Raw genomic sequence first — 24,585 nt, 5'->3', positions numbered from 1 at the left:
GATATTTAATTTTCAAGTCTCCAATCATCTTGGTAAGTATTTGAGAGTTCCATTGTAACATAATAGAGTCAATAAAGATACTTATTATTACATCATTTAGAAGATTAACCAAAAGTTATCTAGCTGGAATGCTAACCTCCTTTCCTTTGCAAAGCGTTTAACTTTGGCCAAGTCCGTCCTCATCACTATCCATGCTTACGCTATGTAGACCACAACTTTGCCTAAATTCCTATGTAATCATATTGAAGTGGTGGTCATGAAGTTTCTCTGGGGCCAGGGGGATGACAATCGAAAAATCAACATTGTTAGTTGAGATGACATGTACATGCCTTACGACACTAGGGGAAGCGGCCTTCAGTCTATCCACAAGTAAAACCAAGCTTTCTTAATAAAATTAGGCTTTACTATAGTTGCAAAGCCCGATCCCCTATGGGTTCAGGTCCTCACCCACAAGTACAGATGACCTAGTTTATCGCAGAATTACAAGCTGATGAGACCAATCTCCCATCTTTGGCACAATCTTAACCATCTATGGATGGACCTTCGAGTTGGCATCAAATGGTCTATTGGTTTGGGGAAAAATGTTAAGTTTTGGGAAGACTGCTAGTTAGGGGATCTGGGATCATTTAAGCTTTTAGCTTTCGCACCTATTGATGAGTAAGATCTCCATAAATGTGTCAAGGACTACGTGGTATCATTCGGCTAATGGGATTAGGAGGCCCTAAACCGGATGTTGCCAATGGGTACGCCGCTATAGATGGTAGCAATACTGGCTCCTAAAGATGACAATATCCTGGACTCTTCTTTTTGGGGTATGACGAGCTCTAGGTGTTTCTAGGTTAGCTCAGGTTACATCCTTCTGGAGAGCGATCATTGGTACCCAGAGGATAGGAATTGGAAAGACATTTGACAGTTGGCTAGGTACTCAACGGGTGCATATGTTCCTCTAGTTAGCTGCTAACGGGAAGCTTTTGATGAATTAGGAGAGATATCGACGTCACATGTAATCTACTGTAGAATGAAGTAGGTGTGATGATCCTATTAAGGATGTGAATCATGTTCTCCGTAATTGCAGTGTGACCAAGCCGTTGTGGTTGAAGATCATACCTGCTGAAGCTCAATCAACTTTCTTCTGTGGTACTGTGGATGAGTGGTTCATGCTGAACCTTAAAAATAATTAGCATTGGTGCAAGACATTTCAGGATTGAAGAGTGATCTTTGGCCTTATTTGCTGGAGTTTGTGGAACTATAAAAATAAATTTATTTTCCAAGAGAGGAAAAACAATATCAATGAGTTTACTAAGGATGTGTCCCTCATGACTGATTATACTTATATGGCTAATAATATAAATCTTTTTTTTTTCAAGGTATGACGTACAGATTGGAAGAACTTGTAGCTTGGAAGAAACACACCAGAGGTTGGTTGAAGATGAACACTGATGGTGCTTATCGTCCTGTAACCAATCTCGCTTGCTGTAGCGAACTTATTAGGGATGAAAATGGTGCTTGCCTGAGAAGCTTTAACAAGAAGATTGACAGATGCTCTGTTCTTTAGGCTAAGTTTTAGGGTGCTTTTGATGGTCTTCAACTCGCTTAAAATGCTTGGTTTCGTAGTATTATTTTGAAAATAGATAACACTTTAGCAGTGCAGTTACTTACTAAGGAGGATTACAATATTAATGCGCATGCTGCATTCATTCGTGAGATCAAACACTTGCTATTGTAGGATTGATAAGTTCGGATCGAACATGTCTATCGTGAAGGAGATAAATGCGCTGATTGGTTGACGAATACTAGCTTCTTTCTACCGATGGACCTCCATTCTCATGTTCAAGTGTTGAATGATCTCCAATAGCTATTCACTGACGATATCACGGGTATCTCTTAGTTCCGGATGTATATGACGATTTTTTAATTTTCTTTTGTCTTTTGTCTCTCACTGCACACAAAAAAAGTTCTATTTGGTGCATGAGAGTATTTTTTTTTAGTAAATTATTGCATAATCAAGTTAATAAGAATTTCATGAATAACAAAACAAAACAAAAGTTAATATAGACTTCATTACTTTTATAAATGTGTATAGCCCAAAAGTTCTATAGATGTAAATTCGGTGATTTAAATCGATATAATTTACAATACAATAGTATAGGAGCTAAAATATTTATATTTTATTAAAAAATTTTAAAGTTTGAACTTAAGTAAACACATGAAATTTATTATTTTATAGGTGTATTATAGTATTTTAATGATTGATTTATAATATTTAATTAAATAAATTTTTTTGAATAAATATTTTTTTTTATAATAGATAAAATTTCTTAATTGGAGTAATCATAAAGTTCGTAGACTTACTAATTTTAATAAAATTTTGATGGTAAGCTAATTTTGATATTCAATATCCAAAGTTCAAGCCCATGCATTTAACTTTGACGTCAAAAGTTTTGGTTCATACAGTAACGTTACAGTAATTGTTGAATACCCAGTTGCATACATGTACACCCGAATGAGGTTAATTAATAAGATATTCCTAAACCTTCATGCAAGAAAATCGGGACTGGAAAAACAATGGAGACGACGATGAGCGCCATTGATGACCAGGCAGTGAGTACCAAAGACAGGGGGAGAGAGAAATGGTGTGTCAACACACTCGGCGACACAGAGGGCAAGTATTATGACCCTGCAACCAAGTGGAAATACAATGTAGATGAAAGATATGGCGGCATGGCATCTCGGCGAGGACGTTATCGTCGGAGAGGTCGTCGAGACAGATGGCGCAGTTACCCAGTTGGCCACTCTCGCTGTTGTTGCCGTCGAAGGGGGAAATTTCCAAAATTGGATCGTGATTCTCATTATCATCACCCGTGATCGGAGAGTGCTGCGAGGAAGCCAAATTGTCAAGAGAAATTTGAGCATGGAATATGGTTCGGGTAGAGACCATTTGGGCGTCGGTTTCGATCAGCATTCCTGGCAAGCCCAAGTTGGTGTGGTAGCGAGCAGTCAAAAAGGTTTCCTCCGCAAGGCGGTCGCAGACTTGAGGGTCAGAGAAGACCCCCATGAGCTTCGCGTGGATGTATAGGTACGATGAGGTGATCGGTTGACTGCGAAAATCCCGGACGGTGAAGGCGAAGACGGAGGCTGGAGAGAGCTGACGGACGTCCGTGAGAGTTTCCTCGCCGTTAACGTCGTAGGATATTGTCTTTTGAAATCTGGTTAGCCGGACATGAATGGCTACGGAGGGTAGCAATTGGAGTGGAATTACGTTGGTGTCGAGAGTCAACGAGCTGGTTGTAACCATTGGTATGATCAGGAAAGAGACGATAAGAAATTATTAAAAGAAAGCAGGAAGGGAAGACGAGCTAGATTTATTTGTAAAGGAGGAGTATTATATGTATTTTATGTGTCCTTGTACTTGTCGGAGTTGGAGCGGCGGTTTCCTAAATCGCCGAATTCCGTTACGATACTGATCGGGATCGGGAGCTGCATGTACATACGGACAGAAACTTGGAGGGAAAGTTAAAGAAAAAAAGGTTTCCTATTTGTACAGGGATTCGGCCTGGGCCTTGGCTCGGGCCTGGATCTCGAGGGTCCATATGTTGGAAAACATGAATTAAGTAAATAATCATTGGGAAAGATACAGCAAGGATCCGTGGCGCAATGGTAGCGCGTCTGACTCCAGATCAGAAGGTTGCGTGTTCGATTCACGTCGGGTTCAATTCCCTTATCGGATCACCTTTTTCCTCCTCCGAGACAATCGCCGTTCTTTTTTTTTTTTAAGACGCAGTGGAGCACCAATCGGCTACTGTAAACTGTAGCTATCTGATCATTCAGCCAAAACCCTATTTCCTGGTGCATTTCTTTTCTCGTCCATTAACACCCTTAACACTAACCTCTCTCTCGCATTTCTCTACCACTATCATAATAAGGGTGAAGTAAATGGCTCTTTTTTCTCGAATCCGTACAAGTTCAGTTCTGCGCCACCACTGTCGTCATTTCTCCGCTGCTTCGATTCTCTCTCAAGATTCAAAAACCCCATTAACTTCGAAGGAGAAAACCAGAGCTGCACTGTCTCTCCTCAAATCGGAGAAGGACCCGAGTCGGATCCTTGACATCTGTCGGGCCGCCTCGCTCACTCCCGAATACCACCTGGACCGCATCGCCTTTTCCGTTGCCATCGACAACCTCTCAAAGTCTAACCACTTCAGTTCGATTTCTCAGCTGCTCGAGGAGTTCAAGGCCCGACCCGACCTCAAAACGGAGCGTTTCGGTGCCCACGCTATTGTCCTCTACGGTCAGGCCAACATGCTCGACCATGCCGTCAGGACCTTCAAGGAGTTAAACGAAGCGGGAATTCCTCGTTCCACGAAATCCTTGAATGCGTTGCTATTCGCTTGCATTTTGGCTAAAGATTACAAGGAAGTGAAGCGGATTTTCCTCGAATTCCCCAAAATTTACGGAGTCGAGCCCGATTTGGAGACGTATAACACTGTGATCAAGGCGTTTACCGAGTCGGGTTCGTCAAGCTCAGTGTACTCTGTGCTGGCGGAGATGGACAGGAAAGGGGTGAAACCGAATGTCACGAGCTTCGGGCATTTGCTCGCTGGGTTTTACAAGGAGGAGAAGTACGAAGATGTTGGGAAGGTGTTGAAGATGATGGAGGAACGTGGGGTGCAAAGAGGGATCTCCATTTACAATATCAGGATTAAGAGTTTGTGTAAACTGAAGAGAACCGCAGAGGCCAAAGCATTGTTTGATGGGATGGTGTCGAGAGGGATGAAGCCTAATTCGGTTACTTACCATAATTTGATCTTTGGGTTCTGCGCGGAAGGGAATTTTGAGGAAGCTAAGAGCTTGTTCAAGACTATGAGGAACAGGGGTTGTCAGCCGGACAGTGATTGTTACTTTACTCTTGTTCACTTTTTGACACAAGGAAAGGACTTCGAGACTGCGTTGAGCGTTTGTAAGGAGAGTATGGAGAAAGGGTTCGTTCCAAATTTTACAACAATGAAGTCACTTGTCAATGGGCTGGCGAGCATTTCAAAGGTTGACGACGCAAAGGAACTTGTTAAGCAAATAAAGGAGCGCTTTAAGAAGAATGCAGATACGTGGAATGAAATAGAAGCAGAGTTGTCTCAGTAGGGAAGAAAAATGGCGATTTTCTTTCATCTGAGGTTGAAATCTGTCTCAATCTCGCATGATAAATTATATTTTTTATTCAGTTTGAAAATCCCATCTTAGCATTTACCTCAGTCGGATTACTAATAACATCTCCTTGTTAATGGAAGATAGGGTTTCATTTTGACAGTCTCGGTTGTGGGATTTTGGGCCTGTAATGTCACTTTGGAAACATATTTTTGATATCTGTATATTGTGCTTGTCCTCTGCTTTGCTAGTGATTCAATCTTGGAGTACTTCGTGTCATTGCCTCTGGTTTTTATTAGTTTTCGGGTGCCTGCTAGAATTCCTGTGATTACTTTGTGAGACTCCATTGATTTGTCAATGGCATGAGGAGTTAATTCATGCATTCATTGCGCTGAGATTGCTTTGAACCCCTCATGCATTGATTTGGTGGTGGCTGCTTCCTTTAACCTTTTGTAACAGAGGAGTACTAAAGGTGGTGAAGAATGTTATATTGCACACAGGACAGTTTTGAACTTACAGCCGTGATGTTAAGGGCTGGAACTTCTGCAAATAAACATTGCTTTTGACCAGGATAGGAGGTTGATATTTAGCAAGAACACTTTTTACTGAGATCATAAGCTTATGAAATATGTCCATTTGGAAGTATTCTCGTCCAAGTTGATATTATAAATTGTTAATGGTTTTGTTGACAAGATTATTGCCTTCTAGAAAACTTGGTTGCCTAGTATTTGTGGGGCTTAGGTTAGGTCATAATTGAGGTGCAGGAAATTCATACTTACTTAAAAGGTTGGTATTTACTGAAAGTTCATCCCCATGCGTTTCGGTACATTGAGAAAACTGAAAGTTCATACATCAATGGAGGTTCTAATTAGATTATTGTGGAGTCTAAATCTGCCTTGTGAAAATTTGGTGATCAGGTGGGTCTTGGGTGGCACAGTTGTATTGGCCATAAAAAGTTTCAGTTATGATAGCTTTTGGGGAATTTCTGGAGAAATAGAATTTGATTTAATTAGTCAAGGCTCTTCTTGTTCAGGGCTTACCCTGGCCATCATGCTTGATAGCTACTCTAGTTTGCTCCAGAAATTAAAACTGCTATGAATTAGTTGGGTTAGATTTTCCTTCTGGTGAGACAGATAATGGACCATTTCCTTGGATGCCCTCAAGCAGCTTTACCGCATTCCAACTGCCATGCCGCATTCAAGCAGCTTTACATTGGTAAATCTTTTTTATTTGCCTCAAAATACCCCTGTTACCCGAGTAACCGGATCACCTAGTTTTATTCTCTTGACCAATTTATTGATTCTGTATAAGAAGTTGAGAACAACCGCTGTGTCTTGACAAACTAGCTTGATTTTGTTCTAAAACTAAATGTTAATAAATTGATAAATAAAACTGAAATTAACTGAGAATACAACAAATTATCCTTCTGCCCAATCAAGTCACCACAATCAAGGTTTATTGATACTAAAGCAACATTCAATTGAAGCAAGCATGGCTGCTAACTAAAATTTTCTCAAGGTGCTAGGGTGCACTAACTTATCATACAACAAAGAAACATAAAAAGAAAACTCATGAGTAAGGCTTTTCTCAAAATATAATGCTACAGAGAATCAAGTCATAATTTGACATGATCATATTTTCTGTTCTACCAAACAAAGATCATCTGTTTTTGTTATTACATTCTATCCAAAATTTCCCTAATTGCCTTTCCCTTTGCACTACTAATCGGGCGTGCATTACAACCTCACTGTGCAAGCATTCCATCTACAATTCATACTCAAGCATGAACCAGTTAATTCCGAGCTTCCTTCTTTCTTTGCAAAAAGTATCAATCATTTTTGTTCTCTTTCCGAGTTTAACTGTACTTGCTTGGTACCATGAAGTTAAGGGTACCCGACTAATTGCCAACAACATTTGTTTTTGCAGATTCAAACTAAGATTTCCTTGTTATCAAGGCAGATCTTTTGCTCATGTGTTGTGCTCCATATGCAGCAGTCGAAGCCACAGTTGTTGAAGCCACTAACCAACTGTACCAATTGAAAGTAATTGTTAGTTTCTATTGCTTGTTAAAGAAATTACATGAGAAAAGTGTATGGGTAGCTTGAAGGAGGAAAATCTACTTGCCCTCCGTGGTAAATTTCTAATATTTCAGAGCAATTAAGTGATTTTTTGTGGTAATATTTAGCATCTGTGTTAATTGAATTATTACACAATGTAAAGTGATTGTTACAAACTTACTAAATTAGTATAAAAAATTATAAATTAGATATACTGCCTATAAGGCAGCATAGTAAAATCCCTGAGAAAGGTACCTCAAGTATGTGATCCATGATTGTGTTTCCTGGGTTCCAAACTCTGGTTGAAGTAGGGCTGCAGCAACTAAAACCAACTGGAAAACCGTATTAACCTGACAACACACATGATTCTTTAGTAACACTTTGAACTAGTAAACAAGTTTGAAAAGAATGCAACTTCTCATACTCCTTTTTATACTGTGAAGAGAAAATAAAACTTGCCTTGCTTAGAAAGAGAGGTTCGACCTTCTGGGGACGCATACCATCAAGGTTGAAGAAGTCGGACCAAGTTTTCCACTGATACAAGAAAGTACAAAATGCTAGTCAAGATTGGAGCTTGATATCTCACTATGCAAAGTGATCAAATCAGTCGGTGAGATAAATAACTGATGAAGAAAAAATAGATAAATGTAAACAAATTCAAGCTTGGTAATGTTACCTCCCACCCCAAGCTAAGAGCTCTTTGATATACGGCACCACCAACAAGGGCAACATCTCGCAAGACAACAAGTCCAACAAGTCCAGCTTTACAACACAAAAAGAACACACACATAAGCACATAGGCATATAAAAAGATGAGTGTCCAGACCATATTAACTATTCAGTATAATTAGAATCCAATATAATGCAGATATATCTGTATTGCCATATGGAATCAGACAACTCTTCACTGATTTAAGACATTTAGTTGACAATTGGCTGGGGTTGAGGAAGCATATATAGGAGATTCCATTCTGTCAGATTTGGAAGAAGTTTATCGCAACAGGTAGCTTTCTTTGCAAGGGAAGCAGTAAGGGAATGCATCCTAACCCTTGCTAAATTGATGAGGAGGGGAAAAAGTCTTGGTAGATGGGTGTTAATTATGCAACTGCAACTCTGCAAGAGAGATGCAGAATCCTGCAATCACAGGGTAATGGCAAAGAGAGGCCAAGATGACTTACGATGCAAAAGATCTTGATGTACCATTGCCAAAGCAACACATCCAATGAGTACCTGTCTCAAGAAATAACAAGTTTAGTTAAATAAGCTTCTGCCTCTGTGCAGGCTCAGTGATTAAAAACACAACCATCACCGCCTAGGTTTAAACGCATTACAAATATTTACCTTATCTGCAAGCGGATCAAGGTAAGAACCGACTACAGAGTTAATTCCCATCTTCCTGGCCATGTACCCATCTAACTACAAAACGAAAGGAATAATATAGGGAATAAATAGACAATCTAGTCCATACAGTGAAGCTCTGTTTAACAAAGATCAGCTAAAGTGTTAAAGCATGCATACCCAGTCAGTTGCTCCAGAAATAGCCAATCCCACAAAAGCTGAAGCATACATTTCGTTTGTGATCATCCTGCCAAAAAAAATCCTTAATAATCGATACTTCTCAGCGTGAAATGATGATAAATGATAAACCAAGACATGGATATCAAGAGGGTTTTAGTATCTACCAAAGATCTGCTGGCCAAAAACCAATGGCAAAAAAGACTTCAGGATTACTGCAGTTCTGAATTGTAACCCTTCTACATTAGTCACCTAAAATCATTCATTCTATTAATTTACTAAAAGCAAATATGTAAGTTGTTGGAGCAGGAGAGAATCTAGTTTATATTAGAAATTCGTAACAGTTACTCTCATGAATTGATAAAATTTTAATGCATTCTTCCAATCTACTTGAAATATGTTCTTACCAATAATGTTTACCATCTTCCGAATTTATTTCAGAAAACTTCTGAATTTGTTCCAAATGTAGCCTAACTAAGAAACGAAATTTACTTTTCTATTTAAATAGCTTCAGTTGTTTGAATAAAGAAGAGAAAAACATTTCTCAGTTTGAAGCTCTTTTTCTACTCTACATTCTTCCTTCTCTTCTTTTAGCTAACGTTAGTTCCCTCTATTTTCTCGGCAAACAGGCAGATAAAGAGAAAAGAAGAAACCAAACGTACCATCCAAGGAAAGGCCCAGAAACCAATCGACTCATGGATATGAAATTCGGCAAATTCACAAAACTCTCCACAAACCCATCTCTCTCAGCGATTTCCCCTTTCGGTTCGACTCGATTCAACACCGCTTCAGGGTCGCAGGAGACCGCCTCCAAACCCAATCTCACCGGAAACCGGGCCCCGCTTCTAATCAAATCCAAATTCAATTTCAGATTTAAAGCCTCAACTTTCCTGAAAACGGCGGCGTTTCCTCGCAGATACAAGGGAGTAGCGGCCTGAGACAGCTTCCACGGGGGAGAAGAGAGGAGAAGAGGACCTTGAAAAGGGGTTATCCATTTGGAGAGAGGAGAGAGAAAGCGAGGGGAGTGAGTAGGAGATAAACGGTGAGAGAAAGAAGGGACGAAGAGAGGCGTGTATGGCGAAGCTGTTGCCGTGAAAAAATGTATGGTTCTTCGAGGGTTTTTACTGATCAGAGCTTTCAGAGAACTGTAGATCGCCATCAACGGAGCATCTTTGGATCGAAAGGAGGAGAGAAATAGATTTTGCAAGGGGTTTAGTTCACACGTGTGCTTGTCCACGTCATTCATCGATTTCTTTACACGTGTGCTGTCGGTACACGTGGCTTAAAATTGTTGGATTGGGCTTTCTTCGTGTCCTTTAAGGCCCATTTGAGATTTGTTCATGTTTATTGGCTTAAATCTTATTTTTAATATTTGATTCTTTTATAATTTAAAAATAAAAATTTACATTTTTATTTTGTTTTAGTAATTTTATTAATAAATTGTTAAATTTAAAATTAATTTTAAAAATCTCAGTTGCCAGAAACTTATTTATTAAAAGGAAAATATTACAATTAACTTTTTAATTAATTTAATTAATTAATTAATTAATTTTTCTTTAAAGGGTTACAACAATTAACTGACAATAATAATTAACCAGAAACTTTTGTTTTAATTTTTTTGGTTCATTTTAAAAACAAGAAACAAAAAGTCGGGCATCTGGCAGTAAATGTGTTGTAACGTTTTTGGTCCAAATCAGTTTTAATTTTCCGTGTTTGTTTTGTGCCCAGAAAAATAAAATCTCTCTAAATGAAGAAGCTGAAACAAGCCCCCGATTAAAATGGGTAGATACACCAGAAAAACAAAACTCATATCACCATTATAACTCTCAGAAACCCAAGAAAATTTAAAGACTTGTTCTTCAAACCTCACTAGATTTGTTGGTGATTTTGTGTTTGTGTGTGTGTGTGTTTTTTTTTTTCTCCTTTTTCTGGGTTTTTGAAGTTTTCTTGAGCAGTTTTTTGGTGTTATAAATGCTCATCACTGATTTAGTCTTTTGTCATACAATGCATTTCACTACTCCTTCCAAGTTGCTGGTCTTCAAGCTTTGATTTTGATTCTTGGTTTTCCAAACAATTCTGGGCAGTACACACATTTTCAACTTCTGTTGATTTGGGTTTTTATTGGAATTTCATTTTTTGGTGGTCCGATTGTCATTAAGAATTTTTTGTATAAAAATATTCTCTGATTTTTAGAATGATTTTTCATTTTCTGGGAGTATAGTTTCATCAAAGAATCAATGAAGAGTTGAATCCAATACAAATATTACTATATTTTAGATCATTCAAACACCTCTCAATGTGTTATCTTCTAGGTTTCCAATAACAATATAGTTCTTGGCAGCACTAAAGGTCTTTCAATTTGTTGATTTTTGAGTGTTGACAAGAACTTGATTGTGGAAAATGGTCTGCTTCTCATGTGCCAAGCCGAAAGGAGACGCTAGAGTTTCTTCTAAGGCAAGCAAGAGGCAAGAGGCTTTTAATAGTGCATACAATTTTGCGGCCTTTATCAAGAGTATATCGCGTAAAATAGGTACACTTTCGTAATAAAAAAAAAAATATACACCTTATAACAGTCTAAATCTATTTAATGTGTAGTTTTACCTCATTAGTTGAAGTACGTCCGTTTTTCTCCTTTCAATCTTTCTTCAAGTTTGTTTCGATTTATTCTCTGCAATGTCTTCTCTTATCTTGTCCGATTCAATTGTCTTCCTTTGTTTTCTTGTGTTATAAGTAACATGTCCGCAATAAATCCTTAAGAACAGAAATGGTGCTCTGTATGATTCTGCAAGATTTTATACACTCTTCAAAGTCATTCTAGATTCTGTAATAATTAAGGATGTTATACCAGGTAGCAGCAAAGAGCATTATATAGCTGCAGAGTTAGAGAAGTTTGGACATCCAAGAAAATCTTGTCAAACATTTTCGTTTCAAGAACTATCAGTTGCTACCGATAATTTCAACCCTAACTGTCTTCTGGGTGAGGGTGGATTCGGTAGGGTCTACCGAGGATACGTACAGAATCTGAACCAGGTTTCTCTCTTTTTTCCTTCTGTATGTTTGTTTATATGTTAGTATACAAATAATAGATTTGTTTTTTTTTCATTTTTTTTATTAATTTAAACTTTTTGTATGATAGAATATAATCAATTATTTAACATGGTATACTTATAGTGTGAATATGTTTGTTTTTGGAAGATTACTAACTCTGATTTTTACAGGTTGTGGCAGTGAAGCAACTCGACAGAAATGGACTGCAGGGAACTAGGGAGTTCTTTTCGGAAGTTCTGATGTTAAGTCTCGTCCAACATGCGAATCTTGTCAATCTGATAGGCTATTGTGCAGATGGCGATCAAAGAATTTTAGTCTATGAATACATGCGTAATGGATCCTTAGAGAATCACCTCCTTGGTATAGTTTCTTTTTTTTTTTTTTTTTTATCAGTTTTGTCTTTAAGCCTTTTTCTTGGGTAAAAATCAGCACTTTAAAGCTTTAAAATTGAAAATATGCAGTCAATAACAGACAAGGAAGTGAAGCTATAAATGCTTATTGAATATCTATATTCTTGTTGGGTCTATACTTGATTCATGCTTTCATATAAATATATTTAGGAAATGCATCAATATGTTCGAGTTCTAATTACATTCTGTATCTAGAGGCTTTGTCATTAAGCTGTATATAATGTATTTCTGGGGCTTTATCTTTTTCTCCAGATTTAAATCCAGGAGTGAAGCCTCTGGATTGGTATCCTAGGATGAAAATAGCACAAGGAGCTGCCAAAGGACTCGAATACTTGCACGATTTTGCTGATCCACCAGTGATCTACCGTGATTTCAAAGCATCAAACATCTTGTTAGATTCAGATTTCAATCCAAAACTTTCTGATTTTGGACTTGCAAAGTTGGGTCCAACAGGAGGGAAGGAACATGTTTCTACAAGAGTTATGGGAACATATGGTTACTGTGCACCAGAATATGCAAGGACAGGAAAGCTGACCAAGAAGTCTGATGTTTACAGTTTTGGAGTTGTTTTGCTGGAGATAATCTCAGGTCGAAGATCCATTGACATTGAACGACCAACTCAAGAACAAAACTTAATTGCTTGGGTATGTGAATTCAGATTCAAAAGAATCCACCTTCAAACCAAAAATAACAGATTTGGTCATTTTTTCATCAATTTAAACTTTTGAAAGACAAGAGTTTGACTCTCTTGTTTAAATTGTAGCTACTTTACTGTATTCGTTAATCAATTTGAGCTCAAGATAGGGCAGTCCAGTGCTTAATTCACGCTTTCAGCATAACGGGATTACTCGTGAAATTTGGTCATTTTCTATAGACCTAAGTTTTTGAAAAAACGTGTTCAAAACTATTTTTTTTATAAAAATTCACCATGGTTCTCTATTAGTTCATGTTTGACGCAGTTTCGGCATTTTGCAGGCAGAGCCATTGTTGAAGGACAGAAACAAATTCACCTTAATAGCTGATCCATTACTTGCAGGGGATTACCCTCTAAAGGGACTATACCAAGCTCTTGCAGTTGCAGCAATGTGTCTGCAGGAGGAAGCAAGCACCAGACCTTTGATTGGTGATGTTGTCACAGCTCTTGAGTTCCTAGCCAGGCCAAAGTGTGAAGATAAAAGTTCCAATGAGCAATAAAAAGGTATGTCGAACCTGCGAATGATGGAGTTGGATTAGTGCTAGGCCGTGGACTGAGTGTGGCAGACTTCCACTACAAAATCGGATTGACTGAGAGTTGTTCTATTAATTTAGACACAGACATATATATATATATATATATATAGAAGCTCGTTGTATAAGTTCTTGAATGACAGTTAAGTTGTTCATGGTGTTGATAAATGCTAATAAAGTATATCTGCCTGTAAAATACACTTGATTGTAAGTGTAACTGAATGAACAGCAAATGTAGAATCTGCCAAAAGTTCTGTTAGTAAAACCAGGTTTATGAATACTTCAATTTGCTGGTCTATAGTGAATGCCTGAATCTATTGATCATAAACGAGTATATCTTGGTTTATGCTAATATTTATCTTTGTGAAGTCAAGAAAAAGATCTGAATCTGCTTAAGAAAATTTTCCATGTAAAACAGGATAGCCTCAGATCAAACAAGAATCTAATGAATGAAATGAATCTAAAGCTGTTGTTTTCCTGTCTCAGATCGAACAGGATAACCTCGTCAGCTAGCAGCAGATGATGAACTAAAGAAAGTTTGTACATTTGCTAGTATTCAATCTTGTGGAATCAAAATAAATTATACAAGAGGAACTTGAAAAACAGATAAAAGAGTCAAAAGGGTACTATATCTGTATATATGTCATCCAAACAACTTATTTACATGTTCGAATTATTTTCATCACTCTTAAGAATTCTGTAATTAAAACCAGGAATCGCGTTGATCCCACTGCTGTCTGTAACTTCTATAGCAGAGCAGATACTCGGTAAAAACCCATTGCAGCCTCTTCGCTTCTTCTTTTTCCAGCTTGTTACCAAGAACCAAAAACTAGGCCTTACATGGCTGCTACTGCAGGAGGCCATGTCAACAATCCGTGCCTGAGCTTTCCTGGAACTTCCATGTCGGGTCAGCTCGAATTTAGTGAAGTAATCGATCTCCTTTCTCACCAGCGATCCTACTGTTCCCCGGGTGCCTATCGCGACTGGAGCAGTTGTAGTCATCTTGTTCCTCTCATGGAGCCTGGGTGTTTTTGTTGCTTGGTTTATAATGCATTTATAAGAAAGTTCAGGGTGATGGGTTTAAAGTGATGTATGACGCTTGTGGATGAAGAAAGTGGTGGACCTATCTTATTTTTTATTTCTTCTTATCTAAATTTTGAAGAATGAGGCTTATAATGCATTTATCAAAAAGAAAGGATTGCTTTGAATTTGGAGCATCTCTTTGGATTTTTATATAGCTTTCATCTTATTTGCTTTTCAGTAAAGTGGATGGCATGAGATTTTATATAACTTGAGCCCTGACTGTCATCATAATCATCTCAGTGTGGCAATGAGAACATGAATACATCTTTTCATGAATACCCATTTGGAAACTTGATACTTGTTACAATTTGATTAAAGAAAAAAAGTATTAGAGATTAATCAGATGACAAATTTGATTGAATTGCTTATTGGGTTTTAATCATTTTCCTTGCATCAAGCCTTTGATAGAGAAAATAAAAGACAGGGTTTTTATTTAGGGTGCTTTTTGTTGATTGTTAGGCAGATGGGGTCAAGTCTTGTCGCTAATTTGAACCAAGACTAGTTTTATGCACATTCAATTGATTAAAAAGCCTCACTCACTGTTAGTGACAAGAATCATTCTCTTCATCACCTTTATTTATGATAAATAATTAATCATCTGTAATTTTATAATTTTTATTCATGTTTTAAACAAGGAACTAAAGTTTTTAATTGCATCTTTTTCGCCACTTTCGCTTTTTAGAGCAAATCTAAAGATACATAGTTTTTTAGAAGAATTCAAGACCAGGCAAATCAAATTTAAAAAACTTGAAACAAGTAAGATAACAGAGAACTAATAACTCATTTAATGCCAAATCATATATTTTGAATTGCAACATCTGCCATTATTTTCCTTGTCTCAACCCAAAGTTTCTTTTGTTTGTAGACTTGACTTAGAAACCAATGCAAAGGCAATGATGACAGCCAAAAGTTTTGCTTTTGCTGTTTTTAGAAGTTAATAAGTGAATAGGCGCTTACCTATGACTTCAATCGATATCGGTCCACATAACTAAAGTTGCTGACAGTAGTGCTTTTACTGACCCACAAGAAATAAGCATCAGAAGAAGCTAATGAAAATTGAAGCCAAGAGACAAAACCAAACAACCAGTTTTGGGAAATGTGATACTAGAATTGGTTTCATCAGCTGCAGGATCTACAAGACTCAGATACCATAAGGGAAAATCCTCCTTTACAGTTGGCTGTTCCAGTTCAGGAGCTCACTACTCACTAGCAATTAATCTAACATAACACAAATCATCTCTTAGATAGAAGAAGGTTATTATTCTTACCTCTCTCCTAAAAGAGTGTGAGTTCCTGAACTATGCGCCCTTTAGCACAGAGTAACAGATGAAAAAAAATCTAATACAATACATCTTAGATATCAACAAATACGAAATTCTATTACAATCTGGGGGAATGTAGCCATCTATTATCAGAAGAATTTTGTCAAAACTCAACGGTGATGATAATTCAAAAGCAACCACTGCAAGTAATTTGTCAAACATGTAGCGTTTTCATAGAAGAGAGCTTCGAGAAATGTCCAAATTTATTTCCCCAAAAGAAAGAACAATTACACTGATATTCATGCAACTAATTACAGATAACATATTTTCCTTCTTTTCTATAAGCCTCAAAATTGGTTATTGTTCCCTCTAATGTTTGTAATTATTACCACCCACATCTATGTCATTCGTTGTTTTTCTTTCTTCTCTGTTTCTCTATTTGTTTGTTTTTTCTTCTCTCTTTTTTTTTTTTCTTTTTTTTCGGTAATGATGTTTCATTTTGTATAATAATTAATCAACAAGCTATACTGGGAAGATGGCATGTATATCTAAGCTTCCTATGAGAGGCAAGAACATTTTGCAGAGCAATATCTATTCTTGCACCTTGCTGGAATAATAAATCATACAACTGGCAGACAAACCGTGACAGTTCTTCTTCATCATCATCCCAAAACCCAGTTGAATGGTTCACATTCTTCTCTGGGTCACTATCCTCCCAGTCACTAACTGGACTACACGGTTCAGTAAGTTCCTCTTCTGCCTCTTCCTCTCCAATCTCGAACCTCCCATTTTCCATATCATATTCATGTGGTCCAAGGGATGTTGTCAAAGGGATTTCTTGTGGCTCCGCTGTAGGACATATTACAGCTTTGGCACCACTGTCTAAAAGTGCCTTGATTAAAGTTGCAGTAGGCCCAAATGTGCCAGTGCAGATTATTATCCTGTCCCTCCAAGCTCCAACCTAAGGTTAAACAGGATATGAAGTTATCATCACATAATCTAAAATAGAGAATGCAGTTGCTATTGGTATCACAAATGTTTTAAACAGATAGCTGGCAACCATAAAATATTTCTCTATATAGAGTTTTGTAGGAGCAAAGGGCTAAAAAACAAGCAAATGATAAGAAAGCCGAAAGCATACCATCCAGCGAACATCTTCAGGCGTCATGTGTGTGGAAGGAACAGTCCTACGGAACATATAGGCCCCAATTTCTTGGTCATCTTCCATAACCTCCAAAAAACATCACCAATAGAGCCATAAATTATTAGATTAGCGAAAGAGTCACTACTAAAAAAAAATCACCCACTTGAAAATCATAACAGCATAGAATGCAGCATGCTTACTTGGGTTTGGCGACCCATATAACGATGGACAATGTTTCCAACCTGGAAGTAAGGTCTAGCGCGCACCAAATCAGAAATATTTGATATAGTAGAAAAAGGTGAAGCAATCTTCCTGCGCCGACTTTGCATCAACGATAACATGCTGATTTTAACACTTTGAAGAAATCTATCTGCAAGTTCTCCAGGTTCAGCAACCACAAAAACATCATTCTGCCAACTATAGAAATTAATCACTCAGTTAGTCAGAACTTGGAACACATATGAAATCCACGTAAAAATAAGTCCAAGCAGCAATAGTGGATTATAACCTCAGTATTGAGCCAACTGAGTCATTTTGAAGTGCCAAGTGTATAATTCCAACCTGTGGCAAATTCTGTAACTTTTCATGCAATTGCCGCACAGGCAAAGAAAGCTGTCTATGTCTTACAGGAGACATTGGCGGGGATACAGCAGTCTTTACAGGCTGCAATCCATCCAAGCTTAAAGGCGGGACCATATCAAGCCGCCCTAGCCTTTGTGGGCCGACATCAGGACTGTATATAAGTGGGCTTGAGGGAAAGCTTCCAGAGATCAAAGGTGACGTGAATGGTGTTGGAAATGCTGTTGCTGGTGTTAGCTTCAATTTTCCAGATGCCCCGTGCAGTAGAGATAACCTTATTCCATTACTTGTACAAAATGATTCAAGCGCCCGTGCATGGTGTATAACTCTTCCTGAATCAGGACTATGCATAGCTTCAACAAGCAGCACATTGCGCCTCCAACCTAAAGAAGGACCCTTCTCTTCAAGCATTGCAGACAATCAAACAAATTTATTGGTTCAGAAGGAAAAACCACTAAAGAAAAAAAAATTAAATTCGCAGAAAATAAAGTAACCGGTACAAGAGAAAAACACCTGTATTTGACACCTTCCCCTTTGAAAAATACTGAGATTTCAAATTCTCCGACAACCTTTCATCATTTAGAAAAGGTAGAGCTAATCTCTCACAAGCATTTTTGAATGCCTGAGAATTATTCTGGATGTATTCCTCAATTGCAGCTTCCAACTTCAACCAGACTGCTGGATCAGTCTCATCCAACTCCATATCACAACGTTCATCAACTACAGGGATATAAATGCCATAAATTCCAATATTGAATTTAGATAATTCTATCATCAAAAGATATTCTTTTAAGGACATATTTAGTAAATGCTAATAAGATTAAAGAGAAAATAATGCGTGAAGCAAATTCTCTTTAAAAGAGAAATTGTTTGCAATCACAGACATAGATCAATGACATAGATCCCACAGTTATATCCGTAATGCTTACCTGGATTGAACCGAAAATATTGTATCTCTGGAAGCATCGGTAGCAATGTGCTTACAGCTTCCTCCACCCTGTCCACAGAGCATGCACTCTCAATCAGCACTTGCCCGGTATCCAGATAACGCCAACCACCTCTCCGCACCTAGAAGAGAAGTGAGATTTATATATCAATAAAACAAAATAGAGCCAATGATAAGATTGCAGATAACATAAACAGTAAGTTTAAAGTGACCATCTTTTTAGATTTCTTTTTCTTATCTTTTATTTTACTCATTACAGCGAGAATTCTCCAGTAACAAGATCTGGCAATTGATAGAAGCAATTTGAGTAGGCTCAGTATAACTTTATTTAATTACCTACACATAGAACATTTTTTTTTTTTTTTGAAATAAAAGTGTAAAGTGTGAGATACACATCATGCAAATAGTCTAATAATAGATGCACACTCTTTATCAAGTATGCGGAATCTCAAACCCAAGATAAACAATAAGACTCAGAATTGACATGTGAGCATGGGTATCAATGACACTAATATATGTTCTTCATGGAAAACAATGTTGAATGAACAAACAAAGGTGGTGCAGTTCGAATAAACTCCCATAGGAGAGACACTTATCTGCAAGGCAGCATCTAAATAATGTCAGGAGTATATAGTGGTTCCAACGGGATGAATAGACTTTATTATCATTTCAGAAAGGCCCTCTACAGATAGTAGTTGAAGTTATTATACTGACCTAAACACCAGGAAAATGTTTAATGCATGATCAAGCCTTTCTTGACCCGATACACCATCTTCCCTGGTAATTTGTAACTAAATCTCCTTTTTCTGTTTGGCCAAGAAGAGGAGGGGGAGGGTGAGGGTGATTTTTATGCCCAAGGAGCGGGAACAAGATCAATGACATAGATCCCACAGTTATATCCTCATGATAGATTATCTATGACTGTAATTTCAAAGCCCATGTTTCTTATGAAGTTGTAACACTTCAATGTTTAATAATTACGAAAACTATGTTAAGGCTACTATTTAGCAACCAACCTTTTGAAGAAATGGAAAAGAACTAGTAGTTACCTTAGTGGGAACAGAGCCACACCCGATGGAAACTAGAGTGTCAATCCTTGTGTCAGGCCACAAAAGCTGTGCTTCTCTTATGGCAAATATGGTAGGATTATTTGCCACTATTGCACCGTCTTGCCAGCGGTATGTATCTGAAGAATTGTTATCAGATAAATTAACCAAAATAGTGTTGTGAGAGAGCATCATCCTACAGTTAGCTTTTTTCTTTGGAAGATGAAGTTGAAAAAAAAAAGAAAAAAAGAGGGAGAAGATAAAAAGCTGAGGGGGAAAAAACAAGAAATTAGCTCCTTAGACAAGCAAAAGGGAATACCAACTGAGAAGTCATCAAGATAATAAGGAGCAGCAGATGATGCCCTTATTGCTTGCCATATATGATGCTTACAGCTTCCAATGAAAGCACTACGTTTGTAGCCAACTTGGGCACCAGTTGTAGGTGAACCCAGCGCAGTAATTCCTGAATTTTCTGAAATCGTGAAAGGAACTTCTGGTGTTCCAACAGGGTACTGCATATTGAGATTAAAAATGAAAAAATAAAACGAACAATAAAACACTAATTATTGTTTTTACAGTCAATGCAGCACTCAATATGGGCGTCGAGGAATAACACCCACAACTCGATAAATCCAAGATGCAGCAATAAAAAAAAAAGACAGGAAAACTATGAAGTTCAAACCTGATAATTGCGGAATATGAAAGGCTGAGCAGGCATTACGCTCACCAAAGTAGAAACAACAAAAACTTTAGGAATATTTTTCACTGCAGACTCAATTAACAGGTCCCCGTCTTCCTCAGCACACATTTCCTTCAACAACCTCTCAAATTCATCTGCACTGTGCTGCAAGAAAATATATTATAATGTATCCCAACATTTAGTACATTGAAATGACGTCTTATTTTTGCAACTTGGCTCCAACAAATCCACTCAGTCAAAGAAAAATAAAGTGGTCAAAATGACCATTCATGCAGTTGTAGAGGAAGCCTTTTCTTTCATTATAGAAATCTGTAGAGGAAACCATTGGTTAGTTTTTTAAAAAAAAAAAATTTTTAATCAAGAAGAAACCATTAATTAGAATTAGTAACTCGCCAGTAATAAACATTGACACATCCAAATGGACACTCTAAACAATAATAATATCTTGTACTAATTTATCTGATAGGTATGCATGCCTTATGTGTGTATATATGACAAATTCAAAGCAAATATGGCAGCATTTATAGTAGTATTGGAGAAAGAAAAGAATGATGAGAAGGAACAACCACTATCTATACCTTAGATCCATGTACAACAACTCTAAAACTCTGTGACGAACTCTTATAAAGTTGATCTAACTTTTCTCTCCAAGTTGCAGCTTCGTTGTCCTTTGGTACAGATTCAGCAAAAACAAGTTTCCCTAAAAACCAATATTTGGAATTATAAATAAATGATATTAGCAACAAGTACAGCAAAAAAGTTCCAATTTAATGTAGTATACTCACCAAGATTTTTGTATATTTCTTCACATTGGTCCAAAGTCATAAGCTTCATACCAAGGGCAACAGCCAGCATGCCACCCGTTGACGTGCCACAAATGAGGTCAAACAACTCATGGATCCGTTTTCCAGTTCCCTTTTCAATTTCTTTAAGCATCTGAACGGTTGCTAGACCTTTCATGCCACCTCCATCCATTGAGAGTATGCGCAACCCTTGTTTGGGAACATGTCTTCCCTTTATGGCACGCCGCAGATTTTCATTTTCCCCTGTGAAAGCAAACAACAAAAAAAGAAAGGTTCTTGTTATGCTGAAGAATCAAGAAATAAAGTAGAGATTAAGTGCAAGGAAGATACCAAGAATCGCCAAAGCACGAGCTGCAGCTTTATTCACACGTGTTTCAGTTGTAACAGTCAATCGCAACAAAAGTTCCCGCAAACTTTCTGAAGTTACCAAAATGCGACGATTTTCTAGACAGAAAGCCAGATTTCCAACTGCTAATAAAGCTAGCCTTTGTACCTAATCACAGATAAACTTACAACAATAATTGAGCCAGCATTACAAGCTAAGCAATTGATATGAGGAATTTATGATATCCAAGCATAGAACTTGCCTCCGGGCTTTTATGGGCACACAACAATTTCAAGGATTTCAATACATCTCTAGTCAACATCTTCTGCGCAACATTATCAGATGCAAAAGCCAAGGTCACCACGACTTGCAACACAGAAATCAGCTCTTCTGGGGCAAAAGACTTTAACACAGTTTCAATGGGTTTCATTATATCACATTTCATTAACTGCATTGCAACAGAAATATCTCCAGCAAGAGATGATAAAGCGGAACTTGCTTGTTCTACCTGCAAAATGATATAGTTATGAAGACAGAGACTCGGAAGGGAAAATAATAAAACAAACAAGGTGGTTTTACTTATCATAGCAGCAAAAATAACCAACCTACCACATGACGATTGTCACTACTTATCATACTTATAAGCTGCCGTATCGCATTCTCATCTTTACCAACAACAACACGATTCCCTTGATCTTGCATTATCTTTGCCAAAGCAGATGCCAGCAAAGGATGGTGACAAGAAGAAAAACGGAATATAAGAGAAAAGAAGGCACTCAGCTTGTGTCGCGATGCACCAAAATAAGAACTATTCTCCATCTACAGTCATCAAAAATAAATTTTAACTTGAAGAATTAATAACTGAAAGACACAAAGCCAGAGTAGACTTCTCTTATTGCCATATTTCACTACTACCTCAATTTGTACATTTACAGATCTCAGGTTTTCGTCTGCCACGATCCTGATGTTTGCTAACGACAAGTGGCGAAGCTGGTGTAGTGGTAAAATTTCTGGAAGGAATTCAAGGGGATTACCAAAGAGCCTGAGAATTTGTAATTCAGCCATAGCCCTGTCATCCAGCTGGAAAGAGAAATTAGTATCTAAGAGAGATTCTAAATTTTATATTTATAGTTCAGACATGGGAGGATACAGAAACAGGAAGTACAAGCTAAAAGAAATGCCTCTAAAAGAAAATGACCTGAAATCAAGAAGAGGCCGCACGAGCTTGTTGTGCTCCAGTGACAACTCCACAAGTCCGACACACTGTCTCAGTTCCACTGTTTACAAGTGCTAAACAAAATTAGTTCAGAGAACAACTTAGACTAAATGCAAGCTGTTTACGAAATGGGGTTTTCACTCTGTTTAAGGTCACAGGATAAATTGAATTAATAGCCGATGCTTACCCGGAACAGAAACCAGCATGTTGTTATCAACAGTGAGAACTTTTAAGTTTTTCATCTCTCCAAGTTCAGGTGGCAAAACTGAGAGCTTATTGTTGTCTAGGTATAGCTTCTCAAGAAGTGGCAATCGAGTTAGCTCAACTGGAAAGACCTAGGGAAGTAGGCATCAGTACACAGTGTCAATCTAAACTGCTCTAGTTCATACAATCCAAGCAAGAAACTATTGTAATTAAACTTCTCCCATATCAAGTACTTTTATTAATGGCAGTTTAGTCATATTTTTCGTAGTCACATCACTTACAAGCAAGTAGCTTGCAAGTGATGGAAAAACTCATATTGAATGGTAAAAATAATCAATTTGATAAAGATGGTGCATGATTCTATTAGTGAAGGAAGATTGTTTTTTTTTTTTTTGAAATAATAGTGAAGGAAGATTGTGGATTTTCAATATTATGGATTTGAACATATGTTCATTTTTCTCTCGAAAAACTAACCAGATAGATTGTTTTGGCTCAACTGTTCAAAGGCCTCACCTTTCAGGTGCGTGAAAGAAGTCTGAGTTCAAAGTTATAATCTTTCTGACACTTAATGTAACTCTCTCTCATTAATGTAACACTTAATGAAAAAAGCCTTCTAGTTTCTAGAAGGCCTAGACATAAGAGAGACGAAATTTCGGAGCCTAATATCTATCTTATCCTACATTTTCTCTATATTCAAACAAATTCCAACTACCTATCACTATACATGTAAAAGCTCATCGTTTCATAAAACAATCCCACCAAACTTCAAACTTTTTCCAATCAGAAAACAATTGAGTGTCGAATAAAAAAAAAACTAACCAGCAAACCGCAACCACAAAGGCTAAGTAAGGTCACAGTCCTCCAATGCTCCCCGCAAACCCAGGCCCCACCATCCACAACAGGAGAAGGGCCCGCCACTGGCGTCAGATTGGACCTCAACAACCTCGTCAAGACCCCGACCCCGTCGTTCTGCTGCCCCGAACCGGCCATCTTCGCCATCATCACCGCCCTCAGAGGATCCCTCCTCTTCTCCACCTTCATCTCCACCCCCACATTCCCTTCACCTTCTTTACGTTCTCTGAGTTCAACCACCACGGCATCTTGCGGCACAGGGAGCGCAACCATCAGGTGCGACTGCAGTTTCAGAGCCACCTGGTCCTCGTCATCACCGGTCGTCCAATCCAGATCAATCCGGAAACCTAGCTCCGGATCTTGCGTCTGATACAAAGACGAGGAGGAGGAGGAGGAGGAGCCCAGCGAGGACGATGACGATGAACGGTTGAGATCGTCAGCGAACTCCTCAGTCCCGTAGTTGAGACTAAGGCGGAAGATATCCGAGGAGCGCTTCCAGCCCAATCCCCAAGACATTGTGACTGAACGGCTAGAAATGCTCCTGATCAAACTGCCCCGTCCTCTACTGCGGAGTTACATGAAGAAGACGATCGTGGATCATCAAGAGAATCCGTAATTGAACAATGAAGATGGTAACAATCTCGAAGTAAGAACAAATGTATATTAGGATTAGGGTTTAGAGTTCAAGATCCGAAGATTAAACTAATGGCGGGAGGATTAGAGAGGAACTGAAAGAGGTTAGAAGAAGATGGCTCTCCAAGGACACGTTTTTTTTTTTTTTTGTCAGCTCTCAGATTCAGTAAGTTATCGGCGTATTTTATAGTTTTTTTATATGGTTGAATCAACGACGTCGTTTCGTGCAGAAACGACGTCGTTACGTTCCTTCGCTGTGTGTGAAGTTGCTGTACTCGTTTTGTTAAACGTCGTCGTGTATCTTCCGTTTTGGGCTGTTTCGGTCTCAACGTGCTTGTTTTCAATATGAACCATGACTCCCATTTTCATCTTTAATCAATTCATGGTTTTGATTCC

General features: G+C 38.0%; 5 protein-coding genes and 1 non-coding gene across 8 annotated transcripts; 3 read left to right on the top strand and 3 right to left on the bottom strand.

Annotated features, from left to right (window-relative positions):
• Positions 1-3,640: 3,640 nt before the first annotated feature.
• TRNAW-CCA (transfer RNA tryptophan (anticodon CCA)) lies at positions 3,641-3,712 on the top strand. The gene has a single exon. It is a non-coding gene; the product is annotated as a tRNA-Trp (tRNA).
• Position 3,713: 1 nt separating this feature from the next.
• Positions 3,714-5,418, top strand: LOC110806774 (small ribosomal subunit protein mS86 (rPPR1)-like). Its single transcript, XM_022031708.2, has one exon. The coding sequence runs from the start codon at positions 3,934-3,936 to the stop codon at positions 5,134-5,136; it is 1,203 nt and encodes a 400-aa protein (XP_021887400.2). The 5' UTR covers positions 3,714-3,933; the 3' UTR covers positions 5,137-5,418.
• Positions 5,419-6,578: 1,160 nt separating this feature from the next.
• CLS (cardiolipin synthase) lies at positions 6,579-9,870 on the bottom strand. Its single transcript, XM_088207639.1, has 8 exons — positions 9,374-9,870; positions 8,715-8,781; positions 8,538-8,612; positions 8,375-8,426; positions 7,873-7,958; positions 7,656-7,730; positions 7,452-7,546; positions 6,579-7,166 (listed from the first exon to the last, which is right to left on the bottom strand). Exons 1-8 carry the CDS (start codon positions 9,868-9,870, stop codon positions 7,073-7,075), a joined length of 1,041 nt encoding a protein of 346 aa, XP_088063765.1. The 3' UTR covers positions 6,579-7,072.
• A 1,589-nt stretch (positions 9,871-11,459) lies between these two features.
• On the top strand, positions 11,460-13,676 carry LOC148252842 (putative serine/threonine-protein kinase PBL23; the record flags this gene model as incomplete). The annotated part of the gene is made up of 4 exons (XM_088207718.1): positions 11,460-11,741; positions 11,930-12,119; positions 12,422-12,813; positions 13,145-13,676. Coding segments are annotated over 4 exons (1,083 nt in total), but the record flags the coding sequence as incomplete, so codon positions are not given.
• Positions 13,677-13,919: 243 nt separating this feature from the next.
• Positions 13,920-14,480, bottom strand: LOC110806765 (uncharacterized). Its single transcript, XM_022031696.2, has one exon. It carries the CDS (start codon positions 14,396-14,398, stop codon positions 14,057-14,059), a length of 342 nt encoding a protein of 113 aa, XP_021887388.1. The 5' UTR covers positions 14,399-14,480; the 3' UTR covers positions 13,920-14,056.
• A 1,471-nt stretch (positions 14,481-15,951) lies between these two features.
• Positions 15,952-24,352, bottom strand: LOC110806759 (phospholipase A I-like protein). 3 transcript variants are annotated; one of them, XM_088206797.1, is made up of 18 exons: positions 23,524-24,352; positions 22,688-22,835; positions 22,483-22,561; positions 22,200-22,353; positions 21,894-22,103; positions 21,547-21,792; positions 21,290-21,452; positions 20,942-21,202; positions 20,735-20,856; positions 20,139-20,300; positions 19,776-19,968; positions 19,460-19,596; positions 18,394-18,532; positions 17,978-18,184; positions 17,394-17,865; positions 17,086-17,302; positions 16,883-16,972; positions 15,952-16,702 (listed from the first exon to the last, which is right to left on the bottom strand). In XM_088206797.1, exons 1-18 carry the CDS (start codon positions 24,070-24,072, stop codon positions 16,256-16,258), a joined length of 3,996 nt encoding a protein of 1,331 aa, XP_088062923.1. In that variant the 5' UTR covers positions 24,073-24,352; the 3' UTR covers positions 15,952-16,255. The 3 variants fall into 3 exon arrangements, with proteins under 3 accessions (XP_088062923.1, XP_088062924.1, XP_088062925.1); XM_088206798.1 differs by having other exon boundaries at positions 22,688-22,825; positions 23,524-23,657; XM_088206799.1 differs by lacking the exon at positions 23,524-24,352 and having other exon boundaries at positions 22,200-22,364; positions 22,688-22,736.
• Positions 24,353-24,585: the final 233 nt, after the last annotated feature.

The sequence above is a fragment of the Carica papaya genome, chromosome 7 (assembly GCF_054855325.1).
Source record: "Carica papaya isolate Zhongbai chromosome 7, ASM5485532v1, whole genome shotgun sequence".
Lineage (NCBI taxonomy): Eukaryota > Viridiplantae > Streptophyta > Magnoliopsida > Brassicales > Caricaceae > Carica > Carica papaya.
The sequence above is the reverse complement of the archived record's forward strand: the minus strand, read 5'-3'. Positions and strand labels throughout refer to the sequence as shown.